At 42.8% G+C, this 24026-nt stretch overlaps 1 protein-coding gene across 1 annotated transcript in view; it reads right to left on the bottom strand.

Moving 5' to 3' along the window:
- Nucleotides 1–18222, bottom strand: part of AKR1D1 (aldo-keto reductase family 1 member D1) — an 83615-nt gene extending 65393 nt beyond the window's left edge. The window contains exon 1 of the mRNA XM_077469100.1: nucleotides 18060–18222. Coding sequence (XP_077325226.1) covers nucleotides 18060–18152 — 93 coding nt within the window. The 5' untranslated portion in view covers nucleotides 18153–18222. The remainder of the gene's footprint in view (nucleotides 1–18059) is intronic.
- Nucleotides 18223–24026: the final 5804 nt, after the last annotated feature.

Genomic DNA, 24026 nt, shown 5'->3' with positions numbered 1-24026 from the left:
TTTTTAAAAAAGTGCGCTTGTAAGACCGCTACGCAAATACGGTGTAAAAAAAAAGTATTTCAATGACCGCCATTTTATTCTCTAGGGTGTTAGAAAAAAAAACAATATAAAATGTTTGGGAGTTCTAAGTAATTTTCTAGCAAAAAAAACTGTTTTAAACATGTAAACACCAAGTCTGAAAAAGAGGCCTGGTCCTTAAGTGGTTAAGGTGGCGTGGCAGGGGCGTGTCCTATGACTATATACTTTTGCTAATAGGGGTCCTTCATTCCAATCGTAAAAAGTTGGGAGGTACGTTTATGGCCCCTCGGAGTTAATCTTACTATGTTACTTCAGGCCTTCCTTAAAATGGACATAGGCATGTGCACAGGGTGCGTCAGGACATCATAATCACCCCATGTGGTGCAGATTCCACCTACTGTCCCAACACTCACCCCATGGATCTCCCGGCTTCTGTCCTTTCCTGCCAGCTGTAGCCCCGTCGAGGGATGTTTTAGGATGAAGAGCAGGGAATGGGGGCCACTAAATATGTCATTTCCTGGCCCCTTTTCTGGAAGAACACGGATAAGTGATAGGTAATAATCACACTGTGTTCATTCATAACTGAAGAATAGCAAACTATGATTACGCTACTTCAGTTTGCGATGAACAGGAAGCCGCTCAGCACCGTCCAGTGCAGCTGAAGCTGCAGAGAAAGGGACTGGGGAATTACTGTCCTCAGTCCCTTTCTCGATCTCAAAAGAGACATCAGGGGTTTGTAATTTACCAAAGCCCCCCCAATTGTAAAAAAAATAACTAAAAATAAAAAAACTAGTGAACACCATCCACTGCCCAACTGACATCGTCCATGTTTGAAAACATTTTAAAATGTTTGTTTACATTTGTTTATGTAGCGCCCTGCTCCTGATGGGCAGACGCTATTATTTTTTTACCAAATTTAATTGTCTGAAGCTGTAGTTTGGCTCAGACTAATTTCTCTAAACGTTCTGGTTTCTGTACCAGTCCAGCTGGGTTGCACTGATTCCCACCTGACCGTAGGTGTTGCTGTCACAGTCGATGGGTGTGGAATAGAAGCATGCTGGATGCATCGAATGCCACCTCTTGCTCGGAAATGGTTCAGTGGGTGTGGTTTCCCTGCTGCGTATTCTGGGAGAGGGGATTTAAGGTACCGACACCATTTTTTTTGGGTCTGTTTCCGGGTCCCTGTTTTGGGGTCCGCTATCCCGACCTCATGGCCCTCCTGGCCTGGGGCCTGTGTCGCATGGATCTGCGCCTTGGGGCCGGCTGGCCCGAGGATTCACAACTGGGAGTGTAGGCCCAGGAATCTCTTGGGGCTTGCTGATCCAGGGGTGGCCCTTTGCTGTCTCGCCTGCGGGGAGAAGGCAAGCGACTGGAGGATCCAGGGGAGGACTTCTCAGGTGAAGGTCCAAGCGCAAGGATGGTGTCTCTGGAGGAGCCTGGAAAACTCAGTTGAAGGACGCAACCTGGATTAATATCCTTACAGTATCGGCTGAAAGAATCTGGTACTGTATGGTAGTTCTTCCTAAAACTCTAAAGATCTCTAACTCTAAGTTCAATTGAAAGTCTGTGGCAGAGACTTTGTTGAACATCTCATCGGCTGCTAGGTCAAATGAGAGGGGCCTATCCGGTGATTGCTGGATCCAGTCTGTGGAGCCGTTTGTCCTCTGGATATGACTAGTACCTCTAAAACGCAATTACTAGGTGCCTGAACTCCCTTTTATCCTCTAACCCTCTATTGAAGGACTGTGTCTTGTCTTTCTTTGGTGTCATCCCTAAATAAATCTTCAAAAAGGACTAAGTGTCAGATTTATCATCATTTGGGCTACTTTCCAACGGGACCCCACTAAGACGAGGAGGTGAGCAGGTGAGGCAACGGTAAGCCCAAATAAAACCAGCAGCTCTTTCGGGGGTTAAGGCTACATTTATAATGGCTCATACACAAGATCCGAAAACTGTATGAAAAATCCCACTTTCGCCATGGATCGTACGATAATTGAATTGTTAGTACAGAGCTTTCGAGAGCTGGTAACAGTTCATCTGATATTTTTCGATCGAACAAGCATGAAAACTATTCTCGTACGATACTATATCGTATAATTTTAGTTTAATCAGTACAGTTGTCGTTCGAAAATACAATACATAAAACACTACAACATATGACATCAGCATAGACAAAAAACCTCATGATGGGACTTATGGGCAGTGGGTCATATTTAAATAAATGGAAAGTGTCTTAGAAAGGATTGTTGTTAAAAGTTTACAAAATTCTTTAATGTTACAAAATGACAGTACATGTTAAAATTTAATTGGATAATTTTCTGGATACAGTGTACTCAAAAAAAACAAACACAAAAAGGTGAAGATGGAAAAGAGCCAATGCGTTTGGAAATCGTTTTTCTTCTTCAGGGATGTATGGACATTAGGGAGAGAAGATTGCCTTCTTGTGAAAAGATTACATCTAGAAATAACCAGGATTAAAAATTGGGCTGCATATTGTCCTCTGAACATCGCCAAGAAGCACTTGAAAAAACGCCCAGCCAGTGATCCACTGGGGTCGGATGGTTCACCGTGACAGAAATGTTAATGTGTATACTAAATCTGGAGCGTTCATGCCGAGCCAACAGCTTTTTGATTCACTTGATTTCACGGTAACCAAAGTTGAAAAAGTGCTGTGATAGATAGCAATTAAATTGTGTTGCATGAGCTATAAACACAAATGAATGTACAGGAAGATATCTTTGCTTGGATGGGGAGTGAATTTCCATACATTTGGTCATTATAAATTGGCCATGATATATTTGTCCAAACATATGGATAAGCAGGTCAGTGGAGAGGGAGCTATCCCAAAGTCATACCTTTAGAGTACATCTGTGTAGTTGGTTGCGTGGTCAGAGGACAGAACCTGATATCACTTCCAATTTTTTATTCTGTCGTACAAGAACTTTAGTTAACTCTTCATGTTCGATATGCGACTAGCATGCAAAAAAAAGACAGACAATCTGTTGTCAGATTTTCAGATTGTGTGTATGATCTACAGTATCTTACAAAGTGAGTACACCCCTCACATTTTTGTAAATATTTATTATATCTTTATGTGACCGCACTGAAGAAATGACACTTTGCTACAATGTAAAATAGTGAGTGTACAGCTTGTATAACAGTGTAAGTTTGTTGTCCCCTCAAAATAACTCACAGTTATTAATTTGTAAACCTCTGGCAACAAACATGAGTACAAAGTAAAAATGTCCAAATTGGGCCCACAGTGTCAATATTTTGTGGGGCCACCATTATTTTCCAGCACTGCCTTAACGCTCTTGGGCATGGAGTTCCCCAGAGCTTCACAGGTTGCCACTGGAGTCCTCTTCCACTCCTCTATGATGACACAGAGCTGGTGGATGTTAGAGATCTTCCGCTCCTCCACCTTCCATTTGAGGATGCCCCACAGATTCTCAATAGGGTTTAGGTCTGGAGACATGCTTGGCCAGTCCATCCCCTCTACCCTCAGTTTCTTTAGCAAGGCAGTGGTCTTCTTGGAGGTGTTTTTGGGGTCGTTACATTGGAATACTACCCTGCAGCCCAGTCTCCAAAGAGGATCATGCTCTGCTTCAGTATGTCACAGTACATGTTAGCATTCATGGTTCCTTCAATGAACTGTAGCTCCCCAGTGCCGGCAGCACTAATGTAGCCCCAGACCATGACACTCCCACCACCACGCTTGACTGTAAGCAAGACACACTTGTCTTTGTACTCCTCACCTAGTTGCCGCCACACACGCTTGACACCATCTGAACCAAATACGTTTATTTTGGTCTCAGACCACAGGACATTGTTGCAGTAATCAGTGTCCTTAGTCTGCTTGTCTTCAGCAAACAGTTTGCAGGCTTTCTTGTGCATCATCTTTAGTAAAGGCTTCCTTCGGGGGCGACAGCCATGCAGACCAATTTGATGCAGTGTGCTGCGTATGGTCTAAGCACTGACAGGCTGCCCCCCCCACACCCCTTCAGACAACCTCTAGATATGACGCTGAGCACGTGTACTCAACTTCTTTGGTCGACCATGGCGAGGCCTGTTCTGAGTGGAACCTGGCCACTGTGCTGCAACTCAGTTTCAGGGTCTTGGCAATCTTCTTATAGCCTAGGCCATCTTTATGTAGAGCAACAATTCTTTTTTTCAGATCCTCAGAGTGTTCTTTGCCTTGAGGTGCTATGTTGAACTTCCAGTGACCAGTGTGAGAGCGATAACACTGATTGTAATAACACACCTGCTCCCCATTCATACCCGAGACCTTGTAACACTAACGAGTCACATGCCACCTGGGAGGGAAAATGGCTACTTGGGCCCAATTTGGACATTTTCACTTAGGGATGTACTCACTTTTGTTGCCAGCGGTTTAGACATTAATGGCTGTGTGTTGAGTTATTTTGAGGGGGACAGGAAATTTACACTGTCATTTCTTCAGTGTTGTCACTTCAAAATATTTACAAAAATGTTAGGGGTGTACGTTTGTGAGAATATATTCACACACACACACACACACACACACACACAGTATCTCACAAAAGGGAGTACAAGCCTTGCATTTTTGTAAATTCTGTATTCAGATCACTCTTCAGAGAGCATTTGACAGATGGTCGAAGAGTGCGTACACACCCCTCTATCTGATTTTATGTAAGCTGTCATGTATTTGAATACTGGCGCATGTATAACATAGCAAAGCACACTTTTTTACTAAATTCAGCATACACACACTAGCCTGTGCGCACACCTTTGCGAATATTAAATTCCTTGATTACTAAATATCCTTTAGTAAATCAGGTCAGCTGTGTTAGTTGGTGCTATTTGGCTCACTATTCACTTCCCTTGTTTAACTTATGTACTAAATAACGGATAGTCTGCCACCGCTTTTCAAAACTGAATTTTATACTGGTTCATAGAAGATTTGCTTTGCCTTCCATTCCCATAGATATTGGCAGTGAATGTGTTAAAGTTGAACTGCCTTTACCCCGGCTTAAGTGTCCTGGCTGAAAGGCTCTCAGGAACTTTGAGGGATTCCTCAAACATAAAGGGAGACGGCAGCCAATTTCCAACAACACGGAAAAGCAAATAAATGTACGACGCTGCACATTTTTCCTCCTCACCCGTTATTATGGGAAGTGCTGGAGAACATTCAGCTTGTTGTGGGCCATGTGGCTTAGTAAAATATGCTTAAAGGGAACCCAAACTATTTTCAGACATTACTACTCCTTGAAAGAACACATTTACATAGCTTTTTGTGCTTTTAATCATTTGATGTTCCATATTTTAAATTGCTTGATAATTGTGGTACAGAACTGTAAATGCTCCCTCTAGTGGTCACCTGCATGAAAGAGAATGTGAATTGCATTAACAAGTCTGCATGAATAAAAAGGAAGTACTGTGGTCTTGGTAAGTAGTAATCCATAATTGGAAATGCTACTCTTTACATATTTCAGAAAGCTGCACCTTTCATAGTTCTCAAACATTTTTTGGCAACCTGGCACGGAACTAATTTACTGTGCTTGATTCCTCCAAGCAATAGGTGCTATAGCCGCCGGCAGTGATCAATGAATTCTCATGACAGGGAAACCTCCCACTGTCAGAATACAATAGTGCAGCAGGAGGGATTCCTTCATCCACACGGATTATATGAATAGAGCAATCAAGCAATTTATTTTCCCCTTTACCCCATGGTGGAAGGAAAAAATAAATAAAAAAATTCTATACCAGCCAAATTTCAATCCATGTATGGGCACCCTGGTTGTACACAAGTCAAACCATTGACTGACTTTTGCACAACTAGCCTGTCACATTTTTCTTGAACAATTAGGTCCACCGGCTATAGCCAGCAACACTAATCCTTGTGTTCTGTCAGAAGGGAAGGCTCCCCACCAGCAGGACACAATAATGCTATGGGAGGAATAACCCCATCAACACTGACTGTGTTGTTGGGGGAAATCAACAATTTTCTTTCCTTCTACCCATGGTGGAACAAATTTTGTTATGACTGTTGGCCAGTCACATGACACAAGGGCCCTTCTTCTTTGGATCTAGTCCCAGTGGTATGTGTTCTTCCTTGATAAAGAGAGCTTTCTGGATCATTACACAGGTGCAGCGTGCCATAGTGACACCCCCTAAGGAGATGGGTACTTGACTACTTGACATTCTGTACTCATCCTTTCAGAAAACAGAGAGCCTCAGGTAATAAGAAACTACAGAGGACAGTACCAAAGAGGAGGAGGTCAAAGCAGGGGCGGCCCATCAATTAGGGGCACCGCCCCCCCCCCCCCCCCCACCCACAGCCGTCCTGTCTATACATGCATCCGGCTCCTTTCAAGACACTGGATGCATGAATTCCAATGGGGGGGGGGTGTTTTTTTTGAAGCACCCAATTAGAACCAAAGGCTCCAATAGGCTTCAAAATAGGGTGGGCTTGGGGCTCAGAGCATTGCGCTGTGAGCTCACCCAGGTGTGTTACAATAGCGAATTGATATTCACTACTGAAACACTGATCCTCCTCCTGGCCAATTAGGAAGTGGGTATGAGACCCGCTTCCCGATTGGGAGAAAAGGGAAGCGTTCCCGATTGGCCACCGAGGAGGGAAGAAATAGAAGTCGCAGAGAGCACGGGGAAGCCGCCGCCGGCATGCCCACAGAGAGCAGGGGGAAGGGGAAGCCATCGGCAAAGCGCTGCCCACCAATAGATGGGGTAAGTGCTCTGGACAGGGGGGCTGGGGATGATGGTGTCCTGTTTGCCGCTCCCTCCAAAAAAATTACCACCAGTCAACACTGGGTCAGAGTTGTTTTTGTTACCTCCTTGAAAAAAAAAAAATAACAAATGGACCAGAATTGGGCAATCCACTTGCAGTGAGCCCAGGCTGTCATGAACAACACCCCTTTGTGGGTGTTCCACCCCCTTAGCCTAGAACCTCAATACAGTACTGCAAAGAATTGCTCTCTGCAAGATCGAAGATCGAAGGGAAGAGAGAAGTTATGCCAATGTATTTGGCCATCCATTACTCTGATCTTCACTCTGGCAAGTGTGTTGTAAACCTGGCCCCCTCTTCCACAATGTGGCTTCTTCTGCCAACTCCTATATCACTGCAGGACCCAATAGTACCATAGGAGGCAGCAGAAGGAACTACTATGCAGTGCAGTGGGATGCAGGTATCCAAGACTCACGAAGAACAGGTCATTATAAACCATTTTTTTTGGCTAATTATTTTTATTAAATTGAAAAGGTAAGGTTTCAATGAAAAACAAAGACTATTGGGAATACCCAGACTTAGAAAAATAAACATAAAAACATAACTATGAGAGCACAAAAAAAAAAAAAAAACCCAGGCACACACACCACTACCCAGTTAACAAGCAATTGTGCTGCAAGTTTGAAAATGACTTGCTAAGCTATTGCTAGACTTCCCAGGCTTCACAATTTTATTGTACAATTGCTGCAAGTCTGTTTTGCATGACTTCGGATCAACTTTCTTTGCAAACGTTCTGCAAGTCTGCTGCAAGTTCTGGTTCAGTTATGTTGTGCAATAGTCATCTCACCACAGGGTTCGCTGTGACTGGGTTTTCATGCTATAGACTTGAAGATCTCTTGCTGTAGACTCACCACTGCAATTTTGCTCTTGCTATGCAAATGAACTAGAACTTGTGCTTCAAGTGCCGTGCAAGTGCACAAATTGCTAGTGAAAATGTGCAGCAAGTTAACAGAATTACAATTCAACACTGCCACAAATTTGTGGCAAGTTATCCTTGCTATCTGGGCAATACCATGGCAACCGGCGTCCATTGGCACACTACACTCCATTCAGCGCTGATGGGTCAGTGAGTAGATGAACATGAATATTTACCCACAGTGCATTAGGATACCTTATAACAGAAGAGGGGATGTGTCCTAGTACTCTCTTCTGGGATATCTCAGTGGAAGCTACAGTATCTGTGCCCAGATAGCAAGGATAACTTGCCACAAATTTGTAGCAGTGTTGAATTGTAAGTCTTATCAACTTGCTGCACATTTTCACTGGCAAGTTGTACACTTGCAGAGCACTTGAAGCACAAGTTCTAGATTACACTTTTCCAATTTGTAGCAAATTTGCATGGCAAGTCTCTAGCAAGAGCAAAGTTGCAGTGGCGAGTCTACAGCAGGAGCTCTGCAAGTCTACAGCATGAAAATTCAGTCACAGCGACCCCTGTGGTGGGGGGGGGGGGGGGACTATTGAGCAACATAACTGAACCAGAACTTGCAGAATAGTTGAAAAGAAAGTTAATCTGGAGTCATGCAATGTAGACTTGCTCTTATTGTGTAACAAACTTGTGAAGCCTGGGAAGTCTAGCATTATCTTAGCAAATCATTTTCAAACGTGCAGCACAATTTCTTGTTATCTGGGTGGACTCTGTCCAGATGTGCCATACCTTAGAATAACTAGGACTCCGCATTCACTATATTCGGTCTCGCACAGTACACAGAACATGAAAATGTAATTATTTTAGTAAATATAAACTGCCAAATACTTTTTCTCAGCAGTATATAGGAGTCTTGGGACTTCTATCAGTGTTCGGCCTAGCAATGGTTAAAGCTTTTAGGAGGAGTTTTCATTTTCCGCTGATTGTCCTATGAGCCTGCATGACCCCTGATTTATTTTTATTTTTTTGCCGATTGGCCCTGTGCTGATCACATGCACTCTCCCAAAAAAAAAAAAAAAAAAAAAAAAAAAAAACACAACACCAAACAAAAACACACCCCTCTCTAGCACTATACACTAAACTGAGCATGTGCCCTGATGGCCCTGTTCTATCAGCAGATGGATTGGGGACAATAAAAGGGGAGGATCAGAGAAGACAAGATCAAACAGACTTTTTACACAATGTAGAGTATAACCCATTAGGTTCCAGAGTGAGTATAACAAGTATGCTTTACTGCATATACAGACTGATTTTACTGTTGTGGGTTTAGTAACACTTTAAAGTGGAAGTTCAGCCTAAAACCAAATTCTCCAAATCTGCTTGCATCCACAATTTAAAAATAACCTAACCTATCTAGCGCTGTAAAGCAAAAATTGCCACACACACACACACACACACACACACACACACCTTTTCTGAATCCGATCCGTCCTGGTCTCCAGCAGCAGAAGCTCTGCAGAGGAGACAGTTTACAGCGGCTGGGAAATGCCTGGAAACTGACGTCACCCATAGAGTTACTATGGGGCTTCCCTTGTCGGGTGCCTCTCCTGCACACTCCCACATACTGAAGCCCCGCCCCCTGCAGCTCAACATGGGACTAGACCGGTGCGACTGCAGAATAGGTATGTAAAGCGATTTTTGCTTTACAGGGCTAGGTAGATTCGTTTTAGGATTATGGATGCAAGTAGATTTGGAGATTTTAGTTTTTGCCTGAACTTCTAGTTTAACCACTTCCGAACCACCCACCGTCGTTATACATCAGTATTTTGAAGAGGAATATCGTTGTTATGGCAGCAGCCAGCTGCCACAACCCCAGTATTCTCTTCTTCAGTGAGTAGTCCGGTTTCAGATAAGAGTGGTCTCTGCGGCGGATTCGCCGCAAGATCACTTCTATCAGCAGCGTGAGAGAGGCCATCTATCCCGCCGCGTTCCAGTGCCCTCCGCCGCTTACCAGAGCATTTTAGTGTAAATATGAAATCTGAGGTATTTTTGACCCCAGATCTGATATTTAAGAAGTCATGTCATGCTTTTTTTCTATTACAAGGGATGTTTACACTCCTTGTAATATGAATAAAAGTGAAAATAAGGTAAAATAAGAATAAATTATTTTTAAACACGCCCCATCCCAACGAGCTCGCCCGCAGAAGCAAACGCATATGAAAATGGTGTTCAAACCACACATGGGAGGCATCACGCAATTGGTAGAGAGAGAGCCATAATTCTAGCCCCAGCTCTCCTCTAACTCAAAAGATGCAACCTGTAGAATTTTTTTTAAACGTCGCCTATGGAGATTAAGGGTAAAAGTTTGATTCCATTCCACAAGCGGGCGCAATTTTGAAGCATGACATGTTGAGTATCAATTTACTCGGCGTAACATCTTTCACAGTATAAAAAAAATATATATATATATATATATATATATATATATATATATATATATATATATATATATATATATATATATATATATATATATATATATATATTTTTTTTTTTTTTTTTTTTATTATTAAATGTTATAACAGTTTTATTTTTTAATTAAAAAAAAAAGTGTATTTTATTCTCTAGGGCAGTGATGGCTAACCTTGGCACCCCATATTTTTTGGAACTACATTTCCCATGATGCTCAAGTACACTGCAGAGTGCATGAGCATCATGGGAAATGTAGTTCCAAAACATCCGGGGTGCCAAGGTTCGCCATCACTGCTCTAGGGTGTTAGAAAAAAAAAAAATGTATAATGTTTGGGGGTTCCAAGTAATTTTCTAGCAAACAAAACTGTTTTTAACTTGTAATCAACAAATCTCAAAAAGAGGCTTGGTCCTTAAGGGGTACAACAATAGCTGTTACATACACCTGGAAACATCTGCCCAAAAGGACCCAATTACTGGACAGTTCCAAAACACATGCAAGAATGTTGCTGGATACTCTGAGCAAAAATTCCCTATAAGAAATAATGGAAACTCACTGATTTGTTCCACAACCATTTATTCATAAATCCTTCAGTTTACAGTCCATATAAAAAGATTATAGCAACGCGATAGGTTGTGTAGCCATAAAATGTCCATCCAGAAACAAAAGCCTCCAGAAGGGGATTAGAAGCAAAATTCAGCAGGAGCTACAGAGTATAAAAGAGAAGAGAGGTGCCTCTAAGTGTAGCACTATGGTTACATTTAATGAAGGTACAACATTTAGCAACTCACATGGTTGATGATTAAAAGAGGCACATCTTAGTATGCATTTATGACCGGGAAGACTACCCTGTAGTAGAGCGATCTGAAGGCGAGGCTTGAACCGCTCGTGGAGCGCAGAGTGAAAGATATGATGGTGAGTAGGATGGTCTATGTGGACATCTTTACCCTGGATGCCTGCATACTTACAGGTGTGCTCATAAGTTTACATACCCTGGCAGAATTTAAGATTTCTTTTATTTCATTTTTCAGAGAATATATGAATGACAACACAAAAACATTTCTTTCACTCATGGTTAGCGTTTGGCTGAAGCCATTTATTATCAATCAATTGCTTTTACTCTTTATAAATCATAATGACAACAGAAACTATCCAAATGGCCCTGATCAAAAGTTTACATACCCTGGTGATTTTAGCCTGATAACATGCACACGTTGACATAAAGGGGTTTGAATGGCTATGTTCAAACTAATCAGGAAGAAGTGGAAAATCAGGGGTTCTGTTAAAACCAAAACCACGGTCAGGTAGACCAGTTAAAATTTCATCCACAACTGCCAGGAAAATTGTTCGGGATGCAAAGAAAAACCCATAAATAACTTCAGGTGAAATACAGGACTCTCTGAAAACACGCGTGGCTGTTTCAAGAGGCACAATAAGGAGGCACTTGAAGAAAGATGGGCTGCATGGTCGTGTCGCAAGAAGAAAGCCATTACTACGCAAATGCCATAAAGTATCCCGCTTACAATATGCCAAACAGCACAGAGACAACCCTCAAACCTTCTGGCACAAAGTCATTTAGAGTGATGAGACCAAAATTGAACTTTTGGCCACAACCATAAACGCTTCATTTGGAGAGGAGTCAACAAGGCCTATGGTGTAAGGTACAGAGGTGAATCGCTGATGTTTTGGGGATGTCTGAGCTACAAAGGCACAGGAAATTTGGTCAAAATTGTTGGCACGATAAATGCAGTATGTTAACAAAAAATACTGGAGGAACATTTGCATTCAACAGCCAGGAAGTGTCACATGGGACTTATTTGGACATTTCAACATGACAATGATCCAAAACACAAGGCCAAGTCGACCTGTCATTGGCTACAGCAGAATAAAGTGAAGGTTCTGGAGTGGCCATCTCAGTCTTCTGACCTCAATATAATTGAGCCTCTCTGGGGAGATCTCAAATGTGCAGTTCATGCAAAACAGCCCAAAATTTCCAGGAACTGGATGATTTTTTGCCAAGAGGAATTGGCAGCTCTACCATCTGAGATGAAAACGAGCCTCATCCACAAATACTACAAAAGACCTAAAAGCTGTCATTGATGGTAAAGGGGGCAGTACACGATATTAAGAACTGGGGTATGTAAACTTTTGATCAGGGTCATTTGAGTAGTTTCTGTTGCCATTATGAATTTTTTTTTTTTTAAAGGAATAAACACAGTTGATTAATATTAAATGGCTTCAGCCAAACACTAACCATGAGTGAAAGAAAAGCTTTTGTGTCGTTCTCTGAATAATGAATGGCCAAGAAATCAAATTCTGCCAGGGTATGTAAACTTATGAGCACAACTGTAGATGTGCCTGTTTTAATCATCAACCATGTGAGTTTCTAAATGCTGTACCTTCATTAAATATAACTGTATTGCTACACTTAGAGGCGCCTCTTCTCTTTTATACAGAGTTGTGACAGGACGCTACTTGTAGATCAAGACATCGCTTGTATATCAAGTCAAAATTTATTTTAAAATGTTGCTTGTCTTGCAAAACATTTTCAAACCAATTTACTCTCATACCAGGGTTTTACTCTATATAAAATATGCAAAGTGGTTGGAGGGCAGCTTCAGAATGGCAAAGATGTTTTTATTACAGATTATGTGAGCAGACTGCAGTTCTTCTTTAACCATAAAAGCGTATTAGGCAGCCAATGATGAGAGAACATGGGATATTTCAATTGCCATAAACCCTCTTCTTTAGCGGGTCATTTTAAAGCGGAGTTCCACCCAAAAGTGGAAGTTCTGCTCATTTGTCTTCCCCACCCCCCTCCGGTTCCACATTTGGCACCTTTGGCGAATTCCTCAGTGGTTAGACTAGAAAGGAAGGCAACATGGCTGGCCAAACTAACCCATGGTGTTCCTCAAACGTGACCAAAAAGGAAGGAAAGGGGGTCTACATTGGGAAAAACCCTTATTTCAAGAAAAAGTTACTAAACACAGCAATCCAGTCAATAGCCAGCGGGTAAAATGGTAGTTCCCAGGATAAAAAGGACTTGTATAAAAGTTCAATTGATGTGGTTAGTTTAGACATAGAAGATACTTTATTCATATTAGTCATCTCTGAAAAATTCGGATATCTTAAAACAAAACTACAAATCATACCAAAGACTGACACCCAGCTGGTTTTATGAATTTGAAATGACAAACAAAAAAAAAAAACTCAAATGATATATATTAAATGGAAGCTGAAAATAATATTCACATCTAGGCATACTAAAGTGAACCCGTGTTTACAAAATCATAAATGGGCATGAAACCTTTAAAGCAGAACTTCACCCTAAAAGGGGAAGTTCTGCTTTATGCCCTCCTCCTCTTTTCTTCTTATTTTGTAACTTTTTTTTTGGGGGGGGGGTACCAGGTTGACAGGTATCTGCCCCACTTCTGGTTCCCCCCCCCCCCCCCCCGGACCACTTGCACTGTGGGAAGCAGGACGTGAAGCCGAAAGGAGTCAAAGTCAGTTTGCCACAGTTTACATGCGGAGGACCCGAAGAACGGTGAAGAACTGGTCTGCTTGAGGGCGGCGCTAGATCCCTGGAGAGGGGAGTATCCGTTTTATAAAAGTCAGCAGTTACAGTATTTGTAGCTGATGACTTTAAAATTTTTCTTCAAACAGGGCAAAGAACTGGTGCCTCTGATCTGCACTTGTGCTATGTGATGCCAATACCATGGCGGGCCAAATCCCAGGAGCTAAATAGCCAACACTGTTTAAAAATAACAGCTGGAGCCTAACTTTCAAGGTTTTCTCTAATTGTCGCCAGTGGGGCTGGCCCCCAAAAAAATCCTGCTAGCTCCTGGTTTGGATGGATGGTCTTCTGAATTCCATTTTAACTGGTCCACGACCATAGGAGTGTGCATGGGGGTGTGCCTGGGCACATCCTAATCACCCCATACAGTGAGGATTCCCTCTGCTGATATTTCACCAAAGCCCCCCCCCCCCCCCCCATGAGGCTCCTAAAACAATTGTAAAACATATTTTAAAAATAACATAATAAAAAAAACTCTGCCCTACTTACATGTCCAATGCCCTACTACATTTTAATGTTTTTTTACATATTTTACATATATATTTATTTATTCGGTTTTTTTTGGGTGCACACCCTAATGCAACAGGCTGCACATGTCCACCACTGTTCATATCTACTAACTTCTGTTCTCTGGCCCCTAATATCCAACCCCATATGACTAAATATTAGTTAATAAAGCAGCTCATTACAGTGATGTGCCAATAGAAAGGCAAATGATGTGGGAGATGAGTGACAGGTCCAGGTCAATGACCATGGAAGTAACAAAGGTTATAGTAGTACAGGTGGGATAGGACAGGGACAGGCAACAGCAGTAACAAAGGTGACAGGAGTACAGGTAGGATAGGACAGAAAAAAGGAAGAGTAGTAACAGATGTTATAGTAGTATAGGTGGAATAAGGCAGCAGTAACAGAGGTGACAGTAATACAGGTGGGCTAGGACAGAGATATGGGACAGCTATAACAAATGTGACAGTACTACAGGTTGGATTGGAAAGGTGCAGCTGTAACAGAGAGGTAATAATAGTACAGGTGGGCTAGGACATGAATAGGAAGTAGTAGTGGGATAGTAGGTAGGACAGGACAGGGAGCAGCAGTACTCATGGGATAAGACAGGGAGCAACAGAGACAGTAGTAATGGCAAGGTGGAAGTAGTTCATGTGGGATAGGACAGGGACTTGTAGTAGAATTCAGTAAATCATGGGATCAGGAGCAGAGGTGCAATACAGGAGGGATAGTATGTATATCGAACTATACAGCAGTAGCAGATCTGGCATCCAGTATATGAAAAGCACCAGCAGTAATAAAAGCAAAAAAAAAAAAAAAAAAAAAAAAAATCACTGTAATTAGAGAGATGGGGAGCAGAAGTCATAGTTGTAGTAGTAGTAGTAGCAGTAGTAGTGTGAGTAGGATAGGATAAAGAGAGTAACTGCAGAAAAATAGAGCAGCCAGTAGAAGGCAGTGCAGTATAGAGGTTAGATTTGAAGGCGGCAGTACTGCAGGTGGGAAAGGCAGTGATACAGCAGAAACAACAGGAACCAAATTAAAAGTACAGCAGTTATAGATTCACAAGAGATAGATAGCTATATTACACACACACACAATATATTTTCAAAAAGTATTGGGACACCTGCTTGCACATGCACTTTAATGACATTCCAGTCTTAGTCCGTAGGGTTCAATACTGAGTTGGCCACCCTTTGCAGCTATAACAGCTTCAATTCTTCTGGGAAGGCTGTCCACAAGGTTTAGGAGTGTGTCTATGGGAATGTTTGACCATTCTTCCAGAAGAGCATTTGTGAGGTCAGGCACTGGTGTTGGACGAGAAGGTCTAGCTCGCAGTCTCCAGTCTAAATTATCCCAAAGGTGTTCTATTGGGTTGAGGTCAGGACTTTGTGCAGGCCAGTCAAGTTCCTCCACCCCAAACTCGCTCATCCATAGACCTTGTTTTGTGCACTGGGAACATGTTGGAACAGGAAGGGGCCATCCCCAAACTGTTGCCACAAAGGTTGGAAGCATGTCCAAAATGTCTTGGTATGCTGACGCCTTAAGGCCCCTTTCACATGGGTGATCCCTTCAGGTCCGCCTGTCAGTTTTTCAGGCGGACCTGAACAGATGCTCCATAGAGGTCCATGGAGCGTCGGATGTCAGCGGTGACATGTCCGCTGACATCCGAGCCGCTCCGATCCGAAAAAGCGTGACGGAGATAAAAGCTATTTTTCCATCCGTCATCGGATCGATCGGGTGACAACGGACACTGCGGTCCGTCGTCACCCGATCTCCCATAGGGGAGAGCGCGTGCTCTGACAGGTCCGTCCCTGCGCAGTGTGCAGAGACAGACCGGTCATCTTCCTGCTTAGCGGAGATCGCTCCGGCAATCCCTGCTGAGCAAGCAGATATCCAGGGGGCGGATCAGCAAGGATCCGCCCCGTGTGAAAGGACCCTAAGAGTTCCCTTCACTGGAACTAAGGGGCCCAAGCTCAACCCCTGAAAAACAACCCCACACCATAATCTCAGCTCCACCAAATGATTTGGAAAAGTGCACAAAGCAAGGTCCATAAAGATATAGATGAGTGAGTATGGGGTGTAGATACTTGACTGGCCTGCAGAGTCCTGATCTCAACAAACTACTGCTGTATAGTTCGATATACTATCCCTCCTGTATTGCACCTCTGCTGCGGATCCCATGATTTACCGAATTCTACTACAATTCCCTGTCCTATCCCACAGAACATCTTTGGGATAATTTAGAGCGGAGATTGCAAGCCAGGCCTTCTCATCCAACATCAGTGCCTGACCTCACAAATGTGCTTGTGGAAGAATGGTCAAACATTCCCATATACACACTCCTAAACCTTGTGGACAGCCTTCCCAGAAGAGTTGAAGCTGTTATAGCTGCAAAGGGTGGGCCAACTCAATATTGAACCCTACGGACTAAGACTGGGATTAGCAGCAGCAACACTCTGCTCTCTCTCAAGCCCTGTGTTGATTGAAACTGTACGGTTGCATTGTACAGATCTCATCCTTTGCTGTTTATCATCAGTGGGTTGATTGGGAGCCCACTGTTGATGTGATCTCAGTGTATAACAGGGCAGGAGTGACGCACTCTACTTTCAGTGTGTGTGTGTGTGATTCCTGAATGTAGACATGTAGCAAGTCCATATACACATTAAAAAGGAAGCTCCTTAGGACTGGTAGAATAGTATTGTCAGAATATTCATCAGCTAATTCTATTCAAATAGGTCATTGTTGGTATGGATGGATGGTATCAAAGTGGTGTAATATATATATACATATATCTATCCTGTTTCGCTATTGCATTCTGATAGTGGGCACCCGCCCAATCAGAACACACAGATCAGTGCTGCAGCCATTGACCACAAGCGCTGATTGAATGTTAGTTTTCCAGCACGACTGTTCAAAAGAAGCCACATACTGAATATGGTCCGATTCCCACTGAACCGGAATTTTGGTACGTTGGGTGATTTTAAAGTGGTTGTATACTCCACTTGGACATATTTACCTACAGGTAAAAATAATAAGACTTACTTGTAGGTAAAATGAATATCTCCTAAACCTACACGATTTAGGAGGTAGTCACCCTTCATACAGCCGCTAACGTCAGAGGGCGCATGCTCGGCGAAGGTCTGACGTAGCACGCCAGAACGGAGGGCTCCTGCGCATATGCCATCATCGCGGCTCCAGCCTCTCGACGCTGGAGCCCGCGACCCTGGAAGAAACGGCGAGGCAACACGACAGCCACCACAGCGCTGACCTGGTCGGGCTGTGGGAGCTTCGTTCTAAGGTAAACATTTCATAATGTGCTAGTATGCAATGCATGCTAGCACATTATGCAATTGTCTTGAAGATCAACGGTTTACTACTGCTTTAAGTATTTAAATGTTACTTGCTTATGATAAATAGCATTATTAAGGGTAATTGATATTACCTGTGTACAAGGGTGGGAAAGAATACCATTGTGTATTAAACAATAGAAGTAACCCGAGGCCAAGGGGCATAGATTGGCAAACACTTCTGAGCTTGTTGTTCACAATCAGACACCTCTTATTCTATAATAATCTGTATTATATAGTACAGTTGGGATATGGCCAATACAGGTGGTACTACATATGATAGAACAGATATAAATAATAGTTAGTACAGGACCCCCCAACAATAATAGTAGAAGTAGGTAGAGTGGGGGGATTGATTTTAAGTGATAAAAGGTAATTGTAGAACAGAATACAGTAGTAGGGATGATAATAGTTTAGGGACAGATCCAGCAGTGATAATAATTGGGGTAGTAGTAGTTGAGTGATTATGTCCCAGTAAAGAAAGTATTATCCGGACTCACCGTGCGGGGGGAAGCGTAGGTGCCCAGTCCCAGCAGGGGGATGCTGTTGCCATCATTGAGGGGGACATGGTGTTTCTCTCTGGATAGCTCCATGGTTCACTTCACTGGGGACATCCAGCTGTACTCAACCTAGGCAGACCAAGCAGCAGATAAGGAGCTCCTGGAGGCGGAGGGGGAGTGGAGGGGGCTGGAGAAAGGAGGGACATGGTAGCTGATCTACAGGCATAATATTACTTTTCTAAAGCACTCCTCTACAGATACATTGCCTGCCAAGATTTATATACTACACAGCACATGTGCACTTTCCTTTATCTGCAACATTGTATTATATAGTTCTAGAGCAATCACTAGACACAGTGATCATTGGATTCAATGTGATTCCACTGTCATGTCTGTAAATGGAGTGCTGTCCCCCAGGTACCTCTCCACACCGGGGCACTTGTGCCACACTGAAATGCGCCTTCCCAGCACGGCAAATGTGCATGAAAAATATTCCCCTTTAAATCCTAACTTAACTTTTTTAATCAGTTTGCGGTGCTTTTGAAAAGTCCTGCTTGCTGCATTCTTAGTGCCCTGTTTGAAAAAAAAAAAAAAACGCACCTTATACAATAGTCAATGAAAATGCACTGCGCTTTTTTTTTGTCACATTTTTTGGCAGGTTACCAGGAATGGAAAAACACATGCAAAATTCATTGGGTTTTGTTCAATTTTAACACTGCATAAAAAAAACAAAACAAAACAAACAAACACACACACACACACATAAAAAGTGCAATATTCATTTTCAAAGAGCACATATTGCATTTTACCAGTGTGTGAACTGGCCCTTGATGCAGTCCGGATGCTTTTCTGCATGCATTTTTTAATGCGTTCCAGTGCGTTTTTGATGTGGTCCAGTGCATTTTTCCTTAACCTTTAGTGCCAGTTAACACCATAGAAAAGCAGTCCGAATGCATTCCAGATGCTTTTCTGCATGCGCGTTTTGTACGGCTTTTTGATGGGTTCCTGTGCGTTTTGGTGCATTTTTGATGCAGGGCCAGTACACACCATAGAAACGCAGTCCAGGTGCTTTTCTGCAAACACGTTTGACATAGTTTTGATGCATTTTTGGTATGTTTTTGACACAGTTCAGTTAATTTTTTTCCCCCTCCTTTTTTTTCTTAACTTTAAGCTCTGGCTAACATTGGTGCGATTTGACATGTCGAATCGGCGGCAATTGCTGGCAATAGCACCGTCCTAATTGGTAAAAAGCTGCACGGATTTCAAAAAGTAGTTTCTTTACTACTTTTTGCGATTTTGGGGTGCGATTTTCATTGACATCTGTGTAGAAACCCGCACAGATGTCTGTGAAATTACAGCCACAATTGGGAGTGAAAGCATGCGAGTTCAGCTGAACTTGCACAGCTTCATTCCCGCAGCTCAGTGTGAACCTGGGCTAAATAAGGACATGTGTCTTCCAGTGCGTTTTTAATGCGTTTTACAGCATTCCTGTACTGTCTAGTGCAGGAAAACTGCAGCATGTTCTACTTTCTTTTTATTTATTTATTTGTTTTTTTAATCTGGAACACACTGGATCTGCAAGCACTGGTGTGAACTATGCCATTGAAAACCATACCATGCGTTTTTAATGCAGAGAAACAATGCACTGGCCCACAGTTCAATGCATTTTTTCCCCCTCTTTTTTCTTAACTTTAAATAAGGACATGTGTGTTCCAGTGCCTTTTTGATGTGTTTTACAGTGTTCCAGTCCAGTACAGGAAAAATGCAGCATGTTCTACTTTTTTTTTCTGGAACTGACTGCACTGGTGTGAACTATGCCATTGAAAACCATATCTTACTTTCCATGCATTTTTGATGCAGAAAAAAAATGCACTGGACTGCATGTTTTGTGAACTGGCCTTAAATAAGATCATGTGTGTTTTTGGTGCATTTTTCTGCATTCCAGTAAAGTCCAGTGCAGAAAAAGTGCAGCATGTTCGGGCCAGTTCACACCACATGCAGTCCAGTGAATTTTTTCTGTACCAAAAATGCATGGAAAGTAGGTTATATGGTTTTCAATGGCTTAGTTCACACCAGTACAGTCCGTTCCAGAAAAAAAAAAAAAAAAGTAGAACATGCTGCATTTTTACTGTACTGGAATGCAGTAAAGGCACCTAGATTACAGAGCCTTAGGCTTCATGCACACTGGACGTTAAAATAACGTTATAAAAACCACCAGTAGCTTTACAGTGAGTTTTTCAACTTTTTTCAACATTTTTTGCAATAGCATTTTTTTAGCGTTTTTTTTTTTAAGAATTTTTTTTTTTTTTTTGAATGGATCAAAAGCATTAAAACATGCTGTTGAGTGATGTTTTTGAGCTTTTATCAGTGTTAGAGCGTTTTTACAGCTGAAAAAGGTCTCTTAGAACCCACAAGTTTTGGGGTCTTTTTTACTGCTCAAAAATGCCACTGCCCAAAACTTCTCATAACAGCCTATGTGTGCAGGGACACATAGGATAACGTGATGGAGAGTTTAATGACTGTAGAAAAATACATCTACAGCCAAAAACAGCAGCTGTACAAGTGTGCATGAGGCCTTCAAAGGCACACACAAACCTCCTGCTATGCCTACTGTGTTTTGAAACTACCCTAAAAATACCCAACTGATTAGATGCAGTTGCTGTTCAGCTAATAATCTCCTGCCTCGCACCTTACATTTTTTTTCAATCAAGGATTGTTGGACGGAAGGCCCAATGCTCTGTACAGCTGAAAGACTTTGCTCCTTACTTTATTGCTCCTCTCCTGAAATATTTTATGCTGCTGGTGGACTCTACAGCATTGGGTGTGTCTGGCAATCCCTCTCCTGCACCGCAACCAGGTGATTCCAAACCATCCACAAAGTAGAGTGGGGCCAGTTGATGCCCTGCCTACAATAATGTCTGCAATAAAAAACAGCATCTCATAAGCCCCATACACACTATCAGATTTTCTGCTGATTTTTGTCTTCAGATTTACCAAAACCATGTAGTGCAAGGGCCTGCCTGATTGCATACAAATTGAAACTCCTAAGGTTTGACCTCATATTATATGGTTTTGTATGACCAGCCTTAAGGAGCTATTTTAGGGGCACAATGAGTCTGCAGGATTTCCAAATGACAAAATCTGTATCTAGATTTTACCCACATTACACTGTTGATGTTTTTTTATGCTGAACGATATAATTAGTGTCCACAACTGATAAGAGTCTCAGTGATTAAAGCAGCATCTGTATTTATGACTCACAAATGAGATCAAAATATTTCCCAATAGTCCATCTGCCACAGTTGTTTAAGGCCCCTTTCACATTGATGCAGTGTGGTTTCATGGCACCGCAGGTGTAGCACAGTGTACCCACTGGTTGGGTGCAGAGTAGCTGTCGTGCCTATGACCCCTTTCACACCGAGGGCGTTTTGCAGGCGCTATAGTGTTAGAAATAGCGCCTGCAATCCGCCCTCAAACTGCTGCACCATTGTCTCCAGTGTGAAAGCCCGAGGGCGGTGCGCTGGCAGGACGTCAGGAAAAGTCCTGCCAGCAGCTTCTTTGGAGCGGTGTTTTTACCGCTCTTCCACTGCTGCTCCCCATTGAAATCAATGGGGCAGCGCTGCAATAGTCCCAGCAAAATGCCACTATTGCGGGCAGTTTTAACCCTTTCTCAGCCGCTAGCGGGGGATAAAAGAGCCCCACTAGCGTCCGAAATCCGTCGGTAAAACAACGCTAAAAATTGCTTTTTTTTTTCCGCAGACGCTATGGGCGGCGTGGTGTGAAAGCCCTCTATAGAGTTCTGTTACGTCCCACAGATTTGGTGCGCTTTATGAAATTGCATTGCACATAATCGGACGTAATGAAAGTGCAGCTAACCCACACCAAACCCATGGGTACACTGCGCTACACCTGCAGTGAGGTCAAATCGCACTGCATCAGTGTAAAAGGGGTCTAAAGCTTCATGCCAAACAAAATAAAAAATGTAAATAAAGCCCCATACACACTATCAGATTTTCTTCTGATTTTTGTTTCCAGATTTACCAAAACCATATAATATGAGGTCAAACTTTAGGAGTTTTAATTTGTATGCAATCAGGCAGGCCCTTGCGCTACATGGTTTTGGTAAATCTGAAGACAAAAATCAGCAGAAAATCTGATAGTGTGTATGGGGCTTTAGTAAAAAAAATTATTTTGTTTGGCATGAAGCTTTAGACCCCTTTCACACTGATGCAGTGCGATTTGACCTCACTGCAGATGTACCCATGGGTTTGGTGTGGGTTAGCTGCACTTTCCTATAGAGTTCCATTACGTCCGATTATGCGCAATGCAATTTCATAAAGTGCACCAAATCTGTGGGACGTAATAGAACTCTATAGGCACGACAGCTACTCTGCACCTAACCAGTGGGTACACTGTGCTACACCTGCGGTGGCATGAAACCACACTGCATCAATATGAAAGGGGCCTTAAACAACTGTGGCAGATGGACTATTGGGAAATATTTCAAGCTCATTTGTGAGTCATAAATACAGATGCTGCTTTAATCACTGAGACTCTTATCAGTTGTGGACACTAATTACATCATTCAGCATAAAAAACATCCTGTGTAATGTGGGTAAAATCTAGATACAGATTTTGTCATTTGGAAATCCTGCAGACTCATTGTGCCCCTAAACTAGCTGCTTAAGGCTGGTCATACATGGTGTGAATTGGTTACAGGAAAGAAATGTGCATGTTTCCCTCATCGACACAGACAGAGCTGACAGGGGAAATCGGCCTGGAGAAGACAGTGATTATTGCTGGTGACGATAACAGCCGTTAGCGATAATCGCAAGATAATCTGGCAGGCTGGTTGTACCAAAGTTGATTGATCGATCAACTGGGTACATTCAGCCTGCCCACTAACGGATCGAATCTCGGCCGCTTCAGCAGGATCCAAACCGTGTATGGCTGGCCTTTGTCCAGTCACGGATGGATACCTCATAGCTCCCAATTGTCCCTGATTTCGAGAATTTTCCCTCTGTCCCTCTTTCCTCCTGATTTGTCCCTCATTTTTGTCTGATCTATATAGTTGTATATAAAATGCAAGTTTTATCTATCAAAAAGTGTTTCCCAGCGCTAAACTGTCCAATTAACAGCACTGTTGGTGTTTGTGTTCCTGCTGGGAACTGCCCTTTCTTGTGCAGGGAACAGACAGTGAATGAAAATCTTCCCATATGGAGGTAAAAAGCTATCAGGAACTCCTCCCTCTCTATTCAAAACAGAAAAAAATGCCTGGTCTGAGGCTTTAAATTACAAACATGTTATACTTACCTGCTCTGTGCAGTTGGTTTTGCACAGAGCAGCCCGGATCCTCCTCTTCTTTGGTCCCTCTTTGGCTCTCCTGGCCCCTCCTTCCTGTTCAGTGCCCCCACAGCAAGCAGCTTGCTATGGGGGCACCCGAGCCAAGCTGCAGCTCCCTGTGTACATTCAGACACAGAGCCGCAGCCCGGCCCGCTCCTTTCTCTCTTATTGGCTCACTGACTTTGACAGAAGCGGGAGCCAATGAGGAGGGAGCGTCCCGGACAGTCAAGTCTCTCGTGCAGCATCGCTGGATCAAGATGCGCTCAGGTATGTATAGAGGGGGGCTGCTGCACAGAAGGCTTTGTATCTTAATGCCCCTTTCACAATGGTGTGGGGGTGGCGTCGGCAGTAAAGGCGCCGCTATTTTTAGAGACAGGAGCAGCTCTTTCAGGGAGCTTTGCAGTCGCTATTTTTAGTGCTGTAGCGCCTGAAAAGCGCCCCCTTATCACTTACAACCCACAACTGAACTGTTTTGCTTACTCACTTTATTACTGCTGTACATTGAAGAATTGTGATGTGGTGGACATTTATTTCTGCACTGCCATTTCTAAACAGCACTGAAAAATTTCCCTTCAGGTGGCCAGTGTACTCATGAATGCCTGTGATCTGAGCTGTCATCAGATA

The sequence above is a fragment of the Lithobates pipiens genome, unplaced genomic scaffold (assembly GCF_037356315.1).
Source record: "Lithobates pipiens isolate NorthernLeopardFrog02 unplaced genomic scaffold, aLitPip1_a1.2 Scaffold_8, whole genome shotgun sequence".
Lineage (NCBI taxonomy): Eukaryota > Metazoa > Chordata > Amphibia > Anura > Ranidae > Lithobates > Lithobates pipiens.
The sequence above is the reverse complement of the archived record's forward strand: the minus strand, read 5'-3'. Positions and strand labels throughout refer to the sequence as shown.